General features: G+C 42.6%; 1 protein-coding gene across 1 annotated transcript in view; it reads left to right on the top strand.

Moving 5' to 3' along the window:
- The window catches only part of SLC30A9 (solute carrier family 30 member 9), a 220,582-nt gene that overhangs the window by 101,678 nt on the left and 102,633 nt on the right, over positions 1–16,271 (top strand). The window contains exon 4 of the mRNA XM_029588688.1: positions 5,726–5,825. Within this exon, the coding sequence (XP_029444548.1) occupies positions 5,726–5,825 (100 nt within the window). The remainder of the gene's footprint in view (positions 1–5,725; positions 5,826–16,271) is intronic.

Below are 16,271 nucleotides of genomic sequence, written 5' to 3'. Positions count from 1 at the left end.
GTAAAAATTAAAAATGAGTTTCCTGAGCTGTATCCTTCCTCATCTAGAATTCAGAGGATTGGCTGTCAACTTTGAACCTGAAAGATCCTTACACTCGTATACCAGTCCACAAGCTCCACAGGAAGTAATGCATTTCTTCCTAGAAGAACATAATTTTCAATATTATTTGACTTAGTAGCAAGAGCCAGAGTTTTTGCCAAGGACCTTGTTAGTTGTAGCTGCCCATTTCAGGAAGAACAACGTTCTAGTCTTCCCTTATTTAGATGATTAGCTAATACTGAGTAGATCCTTCAAAGAGTTGATGCATGACACATCTTATGCACTCAACACCCTACAGCCCCTAGGTTTCATAGTGAACTTTGAGTAGTCTCATCTGATCCCCAACACAGAAATTTGGATAGAAATTCTTAGGAGTACACTTGGATAGTGAGAAAAGGAAGGCCTTTCTTCATCTTCAGAAGTTGGATACTCTGGCATGTATAGTTCAAGCCCTATCCAACCGTCAATGGGTTCCTGCCACATCTTTCATTGGTACCCACCTGGTAGCCACTGTTCATGTCATACCCTTGTTACATCTAAAAATGAGACATGTTTAGACGTGCAAACACCTTTGGAATCAATATCTACAACCACTGTCGCACAGAATCTTTCTCTGCAAGCTTCTCATTCGTTTTATACAGTGGTAGATGCAACTTCTAACCTGCTTTGCAGTCAGTCTTTTCACCTGTGTAAGACAAGCAAACATTAACTATAGATGCCTCTGTCCAAAGCTGGAGAACCCACATCAACACAGTCTGCTTACAAGGAACCTGAATCGCTCAAGAAGCAAAACTCCATATCAATGGTCTCAAACTCATAGCCATATTCAGAACTCTATACATGTTTGAGCCCTGGTTTAAGGGAACTGTAGTGCAGATTTAGACAGGTAATAAAGTAGCAATTTACTACATAAATAGGGATGAACAGGTTTTTCAAGACCATGAAAAGAAACCCTCAAAATATGGTATTAGGGCCATAAAGTGGAAGATACACATCAATGCTGTTTATCTTCCAGGAAAGGACAGTGTTTTAGTGGACTCATTGAACTGATGCCTCTAACCTCATAAATGCTCTCCACTTCAGCACAATACAGTTCCTTTTTCAACTCTAGGCAGTGCCTGAGACCTTTTTTCAGCCCCATTCAATTGCAGACTCCTTTCTACTATTCCAAGAGACCTGCTCCTGACTCCCTGCTATAAGATGCATTCTCGATTCCATGGAAGCAAACTCTAATGTACATTTTTCCTCCATTTCCACTCATCTCTAAAACAATAACTCAAGAATGGACAAAGGAAGAATGATTCTCTTAGCCCTATTGTGGCCACAACAGATTTGGTTTCCATGACCTCAAAGGCTTCATCATTCCATCTTCAAATATTTTCAACTCTTCTAGTCCAGTATAGTGGGTTACTTCTTCATCCCAACCTTCCATCTCTGCCAAGCCTTCCCTACTAATAACTCAACAGCCTGATCTAGAATTATCATGCCTCCCTTCCATTCTCCATTGTAAATAGTAATTTATTGTTTATTGTGTATAGTGATTTATCTTCGTTCTCCCCCTCATTTTTTTCCTTCTCCCAGTTAAGGCAACCTTGTTAGAATGTAACTTTTATGCTCCTTCAAACTGTCTTGTTATATGGTTGGTTATTGTTTCTGCTTCGTTCGATGTAAACCGAGTTGATTTGATCTGTATCAAGAAAGTCGGTATATAAAAGCCTTAAATAAATAAATAAATAAATAGTGCTAACAGCAGCATGATATTGAAAGCTGAATAGTGCTAGCGAAAGCTTTCTTATTAATGTGAGGCAGGTATAACTCTGTCAGAGTACACCTCAGTGCTGCTATAGCATGCCATCAGTACTTAGGTCTTCCACTCTCTTGTCATCCCTTAGTAGCTAAGTTTATCAAAGGACTTTATCTCTTCTGCCACCGAACAAGTTCCCTCCCATGCAATGGGACCTCAATGTAGTACTTTCTAAATTGATGAAATCACCATATGAACCTTTAGCAACAGTAGATCTCACATTCCTGTCTTGGAAAACCTTATTCTTTATAGCTGTAGCGTCAGCACATAGAATAAGGCCATAGCAGCCCACACTTCTACGCACAGATTTTAAAAGATAAGGTAGTCTTGAGAACTCACCTGAAGTTTTTACCTAAAGTGTAGTATCTTTCTTTCATTTAAATTGGTCCTTTGTATTACCAACATTCTTCTCAAAACCTCACTCCAGCAAAACTGAACAAACTTTGGAAGAGCCCTTTTATTTATCTTGTAAAGGACCAAGTCTTTCAGAAAACCTTCTCAATTATCTATTTTATGACTAGTTAAGCAAGTCTACAAGTAAAAAAAAATACTAAACCCTTTCTATGTGGATTTCTGACTTTATTTCATACTGTTTTGCTAATGCTGGAATTCATCTTCCAAATAAATTTAAAGCTCATCTGGTGTGAGCTGCTGGGATTTCACTGGCACATCTCCATTCTGTTTATGTTCAAGATATCTGCAGATTGGCCAATTGGTCCTCTATACACACCTTTACTAAACATTACTGTCTTGAGAAGGACTTTTGCAAGGATAGTAGCATTGCAAAAGTAGCTATAAAAAAAAAGTAGTTAATTAAGAGCTTCAACTCTTTCCATCCTCTCTTCAGCGAGGTTGCAAATGCTCCCTATCCAGGAAAATACAAATATTTCTTTGCAGCCCGCATCTTGGAAATTCCCACTTGTGTGGCTAACTTTGCTCCTATTTGTCTCTATAGAGAAAGCAAAGTTGCTTTCCAAGTGTTCTCCTTAGAGAGCAGGACAAATCAGCCACACAGCCCCACTCTTCTACCCTTATTTTTATTTATTTATTTAGACATTTTATATACCGTCATTCCATTTATAGATCACAACGGTTGACAAAGTGATATTCATAGTTATAGCTCAACAAACAAAGATTAGTTACAGATGTGGTATTCGTAGGACCATAAGAACATAAGAAATTGCCATGCTGGGTCAGACCAAGGGTCCATCAAGCCCAGCATCCTGTTTCCAATAGAGGCCAAACCAGGCCACAAGAATCTGGCAATTACCCAAACACTAAGAAGATCCCATGCTACTGATGCAATTAATAGCAGTAGCTATTCCCTAAGTAAACTTGATTAATAGCCGTTAATGGACGTCTCCTCCAAGAACTTATCCAAATCTTTTTTGAACCCAGCTGCACTAACCACATCCTCTGGCAACAAATTCCAGAGCTTTATTGTGCGTTGATTGAAAAAGAATTTTCTCCGATTAGTCTTAAATGTGTTACTTGCTAACTTCATGGAATGCCTCCTAGTCCTTCTATTATCCGAAAGTGTAAATAACTGATTCACATCTACTTGTTTAAGACCTCATGATCTTAAAGGCCTCCTCAGCCGTCTCTTCTCCAAGCTGAACAGCCCTAACCTCTTCAGCCTTTCCTCATAGGGGAGCTGTTCCATTCCCTTTATCATTTTGGTTGCCCTTCTCTGTACCTTCTCCATCGCAACTATATCTTTTTTGAGATGCGGCGACCAGAATTGTACACAGTATTCAAGGTGTGGTCTCACCATGGAGCGATATAGAGGCATTATGACATTTTCTGTTTTATTAACCATTCCCTTCCTAATAATTCCTAACATTCCTAAGGCATTAATATTTATCAAGCAAAATTATCTAGTACATATTAATACTAGATCTTGAACTCAAGGCAAGGGTATTGAAAAATTAAAACAAAATGAAAGTTTCACATTTTAGTCAGTGGGTTGTTTGGAGAATCTTACATTCTCTCGTTTGATTTATCCTTCATGATTTGATTATTATCTTTTGTCCTTCTTGTCTTTGTGGTTCTGTATATTCTGATGTTTTAAAGTTAATTTATATGCATTTTTGTTTAGCCATGTTTTTAGTTCACGTTTAAATCTCTTTCTATCTGGTAAAATACACATCTCAGGCAGGGAATTCCAAAGTTTTGGACTTGCTATGGAAAACATATGATCTCTTGTTTGCGTCAGATGTAGTCTTCATATTTTTGAATAGTCAATAGTCCTTTATTTTGATATCTTAGTGTTCACTGTGGATTGTATGATTGTAGTGTCAGTCCTAACAAGCAGGTATTATTGGAAAGAATGATGAATATTATCGTTAATGTTGTATAGTAGATTCTGGATTGTATTGGTAACCAATGTAGTGACATTAGTGAGAGTGTAATGTGATTGTATTTCCTAGATCCTAATAAGAGTTTTGCTGTGGCATTTGGTAATAGTTGTAGTGGTTTTAAGTGACTTGCTGGAAAGCCTAGTAGTAAGGAGTTTCAGTAGTCTAGGTTTGAGAAGATTAGAGTTTGCAGTACGGAAGACCTCAAAAGTTGATAATGGTTTCAACCGATGTAGTATACGCAACTTGGCGTAACCTGTCTTGATTAATTTGCTGATGTGCATTTTCATTGTAAGATTCTCATCTAGCTGTATACCTAAATCCCATACTTGATTTGAGGGATTAGTTTGAGAATTACCAGGTTTAGGACAGGTGGTTTAACTATCGATGGGTTTCTACTCAGCCAAATGATTTCAGTCTTTTTATGGTTTAGTGTTAATTTAAGATGCAAAAGTTCTAGTATTGTTTTCATATCGGTAGAAAGTATCAAAGTTGTATTTTCAAAGGATCTGGAAAATGGGATGTAGAACTGTATATCGTCAGCATACAAGAAGAAAGTTATTCCTAGATTTGTCAGTAGTTTGCACATTAGGAGCATGTAAATATTGAATGGTGTAGCTGAGAGAGTTGAAGCTTATCTTGTGAAAAGACTCAAAAGACTTGCGCTGCAGAATGCCTGTGCATGCACGCTCAGAAAACCAGTCTTTCTGAGAGAGCACGTTTCATGTTGGTGCCATGGGATGACGTCACTTACTTGTGTGGCTGATTTGTCTTGCTGACTATGGAGAATACCTATTAGAGGTAAGCTACTTTGCTATCACATCGCTTAATTTTAAAAATGCCTAAACTGACACCAGATTATCTGTCTCAGCTGTTGATCAGTTACACTCCTATTAGGACACTTCAGTGCTCCCAAACAGGCTTTCCTTTCTTCTGTACTGTTAGTAATGGCAAAACTGGTTTGTATGAGGCCCTATGCCTTTAACTACTTCACATCTAAACTAATGAAACTTGCTGTCTTACCTCCCATCAGAAATGCAAAGCTTGTCTGATCAGCCAGACTATCCCTGAATGTAATTTGCTTTGAGCTACGATGAAAAAGCATGAGCTAAATACACTACTCTCCCACTAGAAACTTCCCCCTCATTGACTACTCCATCCTTAAGTGTAATCCCAAGACCCCTTGGCATCACAGGCTTGTGTCATTACTTGTCATTGTATTCTCTATATAAACTATGTACCTGTGTCATTGTCTTTGTATTCTCCTTATACGCTGTACCAGTGTCATTGTCATGTATTATCCTTATAAGCTAAGTCCGGCATCATTGTAGTGCTTTTCCCCTGTATTATTGTAATTTTACCCAGCTTGTGCCTCACCCAGGAAAAGCAGAATATCAAATGCAAATAAAGGGTATAAACATTCAGCTCACTGTTATTTTAGATTTAAAAATCTGAAATATAGTATAGAAATCTTAACCTGGATGTTTAATTTTTTTCGGTAGTAATTCTTTTTATTTTTATTCAGTTAAAGCAGTGCTGAAGAAGAGAGAGTATGGAGCTAAATACATGCAGAATAACTTCATTACAGGCGTTCGAGCAATGAATGAATTCTGTCTAAAATTGAGGTACTTTTAGCCATTTGAAATTGTCTATAAAATGACTTTTTTCAAAAATATTTAGGCCATAGATTGAAGTCCTCATCTTAAAATGTGAATTTATGGGTTGGTCCCATGGCTCAGGCCTGTGGCACAGCAGATACAAGTTCAGATTGCCTGTACAGGGCCAACCATGGAGGTGAAAGGAAAGGTGGTGGCTGTTCAGTGACAGTCTACTGGCTGAGTGGCACGGAGGATCTCCTCTGAAGGGGGTGCTCTTCCAGTGCTTGGGTATTCCGTGGGGCCCTTTGCCTTTCATGGCATGGTGCCTGGAGTGAGCAGGAAAATAGAAGACAAATGCAACAAAAACAAAATGAGAATTTGTTTTATTGTGTCAAAGTTTAATTTAAAAATGTGTTTTTTTGCCTTAAAAGTATTTTTGTGCCTCCACCAATATAAGGGCTGAAAACACAATAAAGAAGCAGGGCTGCAAGCAGGTTGATCTTATCTTTAGCATGCATCTCTTCTGCCCTACTTGCAAAATATATGTGTAACTTCTTTTCAGCTGGGCACCCAGGTGCAGACGAATATTGTCCATGCGCTTGCTTTGGTGCCTAATGTTCTTGGTGCAAATTCTATGGCATCCCACTGGTGGTATAGAATAGATGGGAATACTGTTCACACACGGGCCGATTCAGTAAAAAGTCCCCGGGAGAGCCTGTGCGCGCGATTCTGTATTTAAATTAGGTGGTGCGGTAGAAACGGGCAAAAGGAGGCACTAGGGACACTAGTGCGTCCCTAGCGCCTCCTTTTGACCTGGAGCAGCAGCTGTCAGCGGGTTTGACAGCCGACGCTCAATTTTGCCGGCGTCTGTTCTCGAGCCCACTGACAGCCACGGGTTCGGAAACTGGACGCCGGCAAAATTGAGCGTCTGGTTTTCGGCCCGACAGCCGCCGGCCCATTTAAAAAATTTTTTTTTTTCTTTTTTTACTCTTTGGGACCTCCAACTTAATATCGCCATGATATTAAGTTGAAGGGTACATTTGCACTTTCCTGGTGCCGGCAGAAACTAGCACCTACCTTTGGGTAGGTGCTAATTTCTTAAAGTAAAATGTGCGGCTTGGCTGCACATTTTACTTACTGTATCGCGCGGGCATACCTAATAGGGCCCTCAACATGCATTTGCATGTTGAGGGCCCTATTAGGTGCCGCGGGTTGGACGCGCGTTTTCCGCCCCTTACTGAATAAAGGGGTAAGGGAAAACGCGCGTCCAAGTGCAGGTTAACAGTGCGCTCCGTCGGAGCGCACTGTACTGTATCGGCCTGTTTGTGGCTCACTACACCTGCTATATACCCTGGGAGCTTTCAGTCTGTACAAAGGCAGATAATTAGTATGCTGTTACAGTCATAAACACGTGTAAAATCAAAAGCAAACTTCACTTAAAAGTGGCACAGCAAAATAAATTAGCAGAGTTACAGAAGGTAAAATACTCTAAAGATTGTCCATAGACCAAAGGCATTAAAACATTCCTATATGCAAGGGGTACATTTGCAGAGTAAGTGGTGGCAAAGCACAAACCAATTCAGAGACTGTAAAGGTCAATCTAAAAGGCATTTTGGTGGGTAAAATGGTGTTTTACCCAGAGAAATAGCTTATACGTTTTACCTGAACTGAGTAGAGGCATTCCCAGGGGCAGGGCTGGGGGAAGGGTTTGGACTTACAGGCATATTTGTGGATTTTCAAAAGTATGCGCACAAATTTCCTGTGCACAGATTTGCAGGTGTAATTGAGTAGTTTTGGTAGGATAATTTTCAAAGAAAAAGTATGTGCATACTTTCCCTTTTAAAATTGGGGCAGCTTCTAAATGTTTTTTCCATGTAATTTATACAGACTTTTTCATGCATATTCAGTAGTAAGGGTAGAGATATACGTTTACTGATAGTTTACTGATTACTGTTTTAACAAAAAAGGGAATAGGAATAATCAGAGTTTGCAAAATACAGTGGAGTGTGAAAGTAACTAGATAGCTATTTGGTTATTGCTACAGAATTAGGCTTTAACTTTTCATGAACATGTTAAAGATCATGTGTGATTTACACTGAAAGTGAACAGTAGCTTAAAAGTAAACTTCTGTATTCTGTTGTTTGATAAACTTTGTAAATCGAACTTTTTCTCCTAAAATGTTTCTCTAGGTAAAAAGTACCATACTTGCTTTAGAATTGTCTTCATAGAGTTCATTGTTAGACTTGCATCCATAGGATTCAGCCATTTAAACTGTTAACTCTTCTTTATCACTGATTCAACTTGCTTAATGCCTTACTGCATTAACAGGCCGATGCGATATGGGCGCTCATGACTGAGCTCCCCCTATCCTAACACATACTGATTGACCTCTCCGGGGCACTCGATGCAATTTGCAATCAGGCTGCCGCGGTAAAAAGGATGCACTAGGGGAAATTGTGCGCCCCTATCGCCGCCTCGGCAGCAGGTGTCCAGGAGAGGTGGCTGTCAGTGGGTTAGGAAAACAGATGCTCAATTTTACAAGCGTCTGTTTTCCTACTCTGTTTGCACAACCACAGGTTAGAAAAATGTACGCTCGTTAATTGAGCATCCATTTTCCTAACCTGACTGCTGACATACTTTTAAAAAAAAATGTTTTTGGACAGTTCATATTTTTTAGTTCCTTCGACTTAATATCGCCATGATATTAAGTGGGAGGAAATACAGAAAAGCAGAATTTTCTACTTTTCTGTACACTTTTTGGGCTCCTCAAAAATTAACAACTCCTCCAAGGCAGGAATTAATTTTGGAGAGTAAAAATGTGTGTGGGTGGGGGAGAGAATAGCTAATAGCCTCATCAACATGAATTTTCTTAGCATCCAGTCAGATGAGTCCAGATTAAGTGGGTTATGCACTCCTACCAGCAGATGGAGACAGAGCAAGCTGACATCACAGTACATATACCCCTGCAGTGACCTCAGCCCGCCAGTATTCTCCACTTCCAGCAGATGGTGGACATGCATCTCCCCATTGGGGATTGTTTCAGTTTAAGAAGGAGAATTCAGGAAAGAAGATTAATATCCTGCTCTCCTGCGGTGATACCAAATTGGTCCTTCCCCTAGTTGAAATTTCCTGAGGTGATTTCTGTGGTCCCTCAGAGGTGTGCCTTGGTCAGGTGGCTGGTTTTGCCAGTGTGGACTTAGCTGCTTGAGCAGCTGAAAGGTAGCGGATGCAGGAAGTGTGTGCAGCAGTGCCAGCACATGCCCTCTCCTCCTGCAGCCAGAGACCATCTCTGTGCTCAGCCAGTTAAGGCTGAGCTCCGATAAGTTTCTAAAAAAAAAAAAACAAAAACCAACCTTTCTGACATTTGTCCCACTCCGTGGTAGGTCGAGGGGCGTGGGCAGCCTGGTGGGTTGAGCAGCCTCTATTGGCTAGGCCCCATTCCAAGGCTTTTCACTGCGTGCAGTGTGGTAGGCCACAATGGCTTTTTGTGCGCTTTCTGGAGCTGCCCTCTACAGGCTTGTCGGTCAAGCATGTGTCTCGTTGTGCACCCAGTTGTTGGGAGGACAGTAAAGCCTTGAATTCTGAATGCCCACGTTCAGCACCGCCTTTATGTCAGCATACAAGTGACTGTGTGCTTGTTTTTTGTGCGCTTTCATTTTGCCACCTGGATGAGTGCCTAGGTGTGCGCGCTTAAGTCTTGGATGCATAATTTTGAGTGCAAAGTAGAGCGCCTAGGTGTGTGCACACATAACTGTTGGATGCATACATATTTTGGGGCGCCTAGTTGCACGCTTATGTAAAACTAAAAAAAGCTAGATGCACGCCTCCGCCCGCCTCTCAGCGCATTGAAGGCCATTATGGCGCCTGTGCCTAAGAAACCTTACGCGTCTCTCTCTTTGCACTGCTTGTCATATTCAGGCGTCTCAGCCAGAAGTGCCTGCTGAATTGTGCCAGTGCTGTTTGGAGGCTCAGGTTGAATTGTCTTCCTCTGATTTCTCTAAGCCTGATTCTTCCCAGCTGGATGTGGGTCTGGGTAAAGATGTCTCAGGTGGGGCACCTGAATTTGGAACTCCCCTAACTGGTTCCTCAGCGGGGGAAGGTAGCTCAGTGAGAACTCCTCAGGTACCTCCTGGTCTGGATGCTTCTACTTTTTCCTGGGTAGAATTTTTCCAGGGGTTACAATCTTTTCTTCAGGTGCAGTCCTTGATTCTGTCCCATGCTTCTAGAGCAGAGGCACAGATGAGAATCTTGCCTGGACCTTCTGTTCCGCACCGGAGTACCTCCCCCCCCCCCCCCCCCCCCCCCCACCAAGCGATAGCGGCTCCTCTGGCTGGAGATGCGGATGGCATGGAGGATGACTCTGATCCTGTCTCTGAGGATGGGGAAATCCCTGTGAATTCGAACCATATAGAACTATGTTTCAGTTTTTCACAGGGATGAACTGCCAGTATTGATTTCCCAGACTTTGACCATGCTTGGAGTTCCTGGGGCAGATCCTGTTTCTGAGCCAAAGAAAAATCCTATTTTGGTTTCCTTGCGTAAAGACTCTTGTTTTTTTCCCTGATGGAAAAATCTTCCCTGATGGAAAAATCTTCCCTGATGGAAAAATAAAATCTTGATGGAAGCCATTCAAGATTTTATTGATCTTCAATGGGGTGCCCTAGAGGCTAATTTCAAAGGGTGCTGGATTTTGGAAGGCCTATATCCTCTGGACCCAGTGATGAGAGAGTGCTTACGTTTTACGAAGGTAGATGCACTGATGTGTGCAGTCTCCAAGCAGACCACTTTTCCCTTGGAAGGAGGAGCGGCCTTGAAGGATGCTCATGATAGAAAGATTGAGACTGTCCTTAAGCAGGCATTTGAAGCTGTGGCAGTGTCCTTGCAGATTGTTTCTTGTTGTTCCTTGGTGACTTGCTCTTGTTTGCTTCTGTCCCAGGAGGTTGATGAACCTGGAGTAAATCCCAGGTCAGTTATGGAACCAGCTGCTGCCTACTTTGATTAATGTGGATTGTGATTTGGTCCGCACTTTGGCCAGAGGATTAACTTTGATTGTGGTGGCTAGACGCCAGTTGTTTTTGAGAAATCTTTCAGCAATGCAACCTCCAAGGCTAATCTCACCAAATTGCCTTTTCACTGATTGCTCTTGATTGTCAGCGAGTTGGAGAAACTGGTCAGTAAGTGGGGCGAATCTATGGTTCTTTATTTGCCAGAAGATAAAACACAGGCACAGCACTCCCTTGTCCATGACAGGTCGTTCTAGAGGATCAGGCGTTTTCAACCCTATAGAGGAGTGACTTTTCAGAGGAGTTAGCCCTTTGGTAGGTCTCGGTCCTTTCAACCCTGACAGCCCAGACGAGGTGCAGGCTCGGGTGGTGGTCCCTCCTGACCCTCCCAATGAAGGCTTGCCAACCCATCCCCGGAAACTGGGACATAGGGGGTCACCTCTCTCTCTTTTATCAGAAGTAGGTCGAGATCACATTGGATCAGTGGGTCCTGGAGGTGATAAGAGAAGATTATGCGATGGAGTTTTGCAATATTCCTCGGGTCGTGTTCATAGCATCTCCCTGCCACTCCCTGCAGAAGAAGCAGGTGGTGGTTACATTGACATGGCTCCTCAGTCTGAGGGCTGTAGTTCCAGTGCCTGGTTCTCAAGAAAATATTGAACGATATTCCATTTATTTCATTGTGCCAAAGAAGAAGGGCTCCTTTCGTCTCATTCTGGACCTCAAAGGTGTCAACTGTCAGCTGCGTGTGAGGCATTTTCGCAACATTGTGCTCGGTGATAATGGCTATGTAGTCAGGGGAATTTCTGACCTTTCTGGATCTGTCCGAGGTGTATCTTCTCAATCCCATTCGAATAGAGCATCAATGCTTCCTGTGGTTCACAGTTCTGGGATGCCACTTTCAGTTTCGGTCGCTGCTCTTTGGTCTGGCCACGACTCCCAGAACCTTTTCTAAGGTAATGGGCGGAGGTGCATCTCTAGATTATCTCAGCTTCCACATTACAGAGAAAGACAACGTCAGAGCAGACTTTCTCAGCAGAGAGAGTCTGGACCCAGAAGATTGGGCGTTGTCAGATGAGGCGTTTCAACTGATTTGGGATTGTTGGGGTCTCCTGTTCTAGGCCCTGTTAGCGACTCTGCACAACGTGAAATTTCTGCGATTCTTCAGCTACAGAAGAGATGCAAAGTCATTGGGGTTTGATGCCCTGGTGCAGGAGTGGCCAGAAGACTTTCTGTATGCTTGTCCTCCATGTCCCATGCTGGGGGGATTGATTCGAATGACGAATGCCACAGGGGGATGGTGCTCTTGGTCACTCCAGCTTGGCCCAGAAGACTGTGGTATGCAGATCTGTGGAGGCTTCTGGTGGATTTGCCTCTTCCACTTCCGGCACACAGGAACCTGTTGCAGCAGGGACCTGTCCTTCACGAAGATCCAACACAATTTTGTCTTATGGTAGGGCCTTTGAAAGGGCTCTTTTGCTGAAATGTGGATACTCTGCAGCAGTGATTTCCAACTTGATAAGAGCTAGAAAGCTCTCCACTTCCTTGGCCTATGTGCGAGTTTGAAGAGTGTTTGAGGCCTGGTGTGTGGATACATAGAAATGATGGCAGAAAAAGACCAAACTGCCCATCTAGTCTGCCCAGCAAGCTCCCACACTTATTTTCCCATACTTATCTGTTTCACCGACCACCAAGTTCAAGTCCCTTGTTGGTAATTGTTTGATTCAAATTTCCTGCCACCCCCTGCCGTTGATGCAGAGAGTAATGTTGGAGTTGCATCAAAAGTGAATCGTAAGGCTTAATGGTTAAGGGTATTAACTGCCGCATCAAGCAAGTTACCCCGATGCTTTTTTACCCTGACTGCACAGATCAATGCCTTGTTGGATGTTGTCTGAATGTAAATCCTCTTTTCCACATTACCCCCTGCCGTTGAAGCAGAGAGCAACGCTGTATATGCATTCAAAGTGAACTATCAGGCTTAATTGGTTTAGGGTAGTAACTGCTGCAATAAGCAAGCTACCCCCCCCCCATGTGTATTTGTTTACCCAGACTGTAGTTTAATCCTTGCTGGTTGTTGTCTGAATGAAAATCCTCTTTTCCATATTTCTCCTTGCTGTTGGAGTTGCATTAACCGTGTGAAGGCTTATTGAGTAAGGGTAGAAATCACCAGGTAGTAGCCACCCCCATGGCTCTTCTCTTCATTCCCATCCTATAGCCTTTATGGATCCACAGTGTTTATCCCATGCCCCTTTGAAATCCTTCACAGTTTTGGTCTTCACCACTTCCTCCAGAAGGGCATTCCAGGCATCCATCACCCTCTCCATGAAGAAATACTTCCTGACATTAGTTCTGAGTCTTCCTCCCTGGAGTTTCAAATCGTGACCCCTAGTTCCACCGATTTTTTTTTTTTCAGTGGAAAAGGTTTGTTGTTGACCATGGATCATTAAAACCTTTCAAGTATCTGAAAGTCTGTATCATATCACCCCTGCTCCTCCTCTCCTCCAGGGTATACATATTTAGGTTCTTCAGTCTCTCCTCATAAGTCATTTTATGAAGACCATCCACCTTTTTTGTCGCCCTTCTCTGGACCACCTCCATCCTGTCTCTGTCCCTTTGGAGATACGGTCTCCAGAACTGAACACAGTACTCCCGGTGAGGCCTCACCAAGGCCCTGTCCAAGGGGATCTTCACTCCTCCCCCCATCAAATACAGTTCTTTCGGATTTCCACGCCCCTTATTCATGACTCCGCAGTTCTTGGCATTGAATCTCAGCTGCCACATCTTAGACCACTCTTCCAGCTTCCTTAAATCCCGTCTCATTCTCTCCACTTCTTCTGGCATGTCCACTCTGTTGTAGATCTTAGTATCATCCACAAAAAGACAAACCTTACCTTCTATCCCGTCCGCAATGTTGCTCACAAAGATATTGAATAGGACTGGTCCCAACACTGATCCGTGCGGCATTCCGTTTAACATCGCTCTCTCTTCAGAGTAAGTTCCAATTACTGTCCGTCAACCAGTTTGCAATCCAGGCCACCACCTTGGCACTCACTCCTAAGCTTCTCATTTATTCACAAGCCTCCTGTGTGGGACCGTATCAAAAGCTTTGCTGAAATCCAAATAGATGACATTGAGTGCTCTTCCTCGATCCAATTCCCTAGTCACCCAATCAAAAAAGTCAATCAGATTTGTCTGACAGGACCTTCCCCTGGTGAATCCATGCTGCCTCTGGTCCAGCAAATCTTCTGACTGTAGATAGTTCTCTATTCTTTGTTTCAGCAGCGATTCCATTACTTTTCCCACCACCGAGGTGAGGCTAACCGGCCTGTAATTTCCAGCCTCCTCTCTGCTCCCACTCTTGTGAAGCGGGACCACCACCACTCTTCTCCAATCACTCGGCACCACTTCCATTTCTAGGGATCTATTGAACAGATCATGCAACGGACCCGCCAGCACATCTCTGAGCTCCCTCAGTATCCTGGGATGAACCTCATCAGCCTCCATGGCTTTGTCCACTTTCAGTTTTCCTAGCTCTTCCCATACATTCTCATCTGTAAACGGAGTTTCATCTACTCCCCTCCCCTCCAGTTTCTTGTTAACTAGCGACAGTCCTTCTCCAAGGTCCTCTTTAGTTAACACTGAACTGAAGTATTTGTTTAATATTTCTGCCATTTCTTTGTCTCTCTCCACACATTGATCCTTTTCACCTTTCAATTTCACTATAACACTTTGGAGTTTTCTCCTTTCTCTGATGTATCTGAAAAATGTTTTGTCACTTCACTTTACCTCTTTGGCAATCCTTTCTTCCGCTTGAATTTTTGCTGTCTTGATTACTTTCTTTTTCTCCCTCAGTTCCACCAGATATTCTTCCTTGTGAATCCTCCTTTTCAGATCCTTTATATTTCTTAAACGCTGTTCTTTTAGCTTTTTATTTTATCAGCCACCTCCTTTGAGAACCAGATAGGTTTCATTTTTCTCTTGCTTTTCTTTACTTTTCTAACATATAGATTAGTTGCCTTGGTAATTGCTCCCTTTAGTTGGGCCCACTGTTGTTCCACATCTCTCATGTTTTCCCAGCCTTCTATTTCTTCCTCCAGGTACTTCCTCATTTCAACAAAGTCCATGTTTTTGAACTGCAAAACTCGGGTCTTCGTGCGACTTCTCCATATCCTGTTTGAGATATGAAACCATACTGTTTGATGATCACTGGTGCTAAGGTAGGCACCCACCTGGAAATTAGAGACATTTTCTCCGTTAGTGAGCACTAAATCGAATATAGCTTCCTCCCTTGTTTGTTTGAACAGAGGCTCTTGCAGGGCATCCATTATCTCTCTACTACTGTTAGATTCTGCAGAAGGGATTCTCCAGTCTACAACCGGCAGATTAAAATCTCCAACAATCACCACTTCTCCCTTCTTTCCCATCTTTTGAATATCTTCAACCAGATCTCTGTCAAGTTCTTCCATTTGATTTGGAGGCTGGTTAACCACGCCAATAAAAATGGATGCCCCATTATCTTTTTTTAGGTCTGCCCATAGTGCTTCTTCTTTGCCCCATCTTCCTTGCAGCTCAGATGCTAGGATATTGTTTGACATAAAGAGCTACTCCTTCCCCTTTTCTGTCCTCTGTCCTTCCTTTAACAAGTTATAGCCCGGTATGGCCATATCCCAATCATGAGATTCCGTGAACCATGTCTCTGTGACAGCAACAATGTCCAAGTCCGCTTCCACCATTAGGGCTTGCAGATCTGGGCTTTTATTGCCCAAACTATGAGCATTTGTTCTCCTAGCTTTCCAGCTTTTCTTGTTCAGGTTACTGCTTTTCTTGGACTCCTTTTGGGATCAAAGTGTTCTTCTTTCCTTGGTCAAGATTCTGCTTATTTTGGAACTTTTGCAGGATGACTTGAATAAAGGCTTAGGTCTTAATTCCTTAAAGGTACAAGTAGCAGCTCTCGCCTGTTTCAGGGGTCAGGTAAATGGTGGATCCTTGTTGGTTCATCCTGATGTGGCCTGTTTTCTGAAAAGAATGAAAAATCTTTATCCTCCCTTGCAGTTTTCAGTGCCCGTATGGAGTCTTAATTTGGTCTTGGATTTTTTTGGCAGGCCGTACATTTAGACCGCTACATACGCTGTCCTTGCGATAGCTGACTTTGAAAATGGTGTTCCCTGTGGCAGTTTATTCGGCATGTAGCATTTCCGAACTGCAAGCCTTATCTTGTTGGGAGCCATTTCTCCAGGTGACTCCAGGGGCGGTACAGCTGCCTACTGTTCCTTCCTTTTTACTGAATCAAGAAAGCAAAAAGTCAAGCGGAAGAAAGGATTGCCAAAGAGGTAAAGTGAGGTGAGAAAATATTTTTCAGATACATCAGAGAAAGAAGAAAGGTCTAAAGTAGTGTAGTGAAATTGAAAGGTGAAAAGAATCAATGTGTGGAGAAAGAGATGAAGAAATGGCAGAAATATTAAACAAATAC

The sequence above is a fragment of the Rhinatrema bivittatum genome, chromosome 1, assembly GCF_901001135.1.
Source record: "Rhinatrema bivittatum chromosome 1, aRhiBiv1.1, whole genome shotgun sequence".
NCBI classification, from domain to species: domain Eukaryota; kingdom Metazoa; phylum Chordata; class Amphibia; order Gymnophiona; family Rhinatrematidae; genus Rhinatrema; species Rhinatrema bivittatum.
The sequence above is the reverse complement of the archived record's forward strand: the minus strand, read 5'-3'. Positions and strand labels throughout refer to the sequence as shown.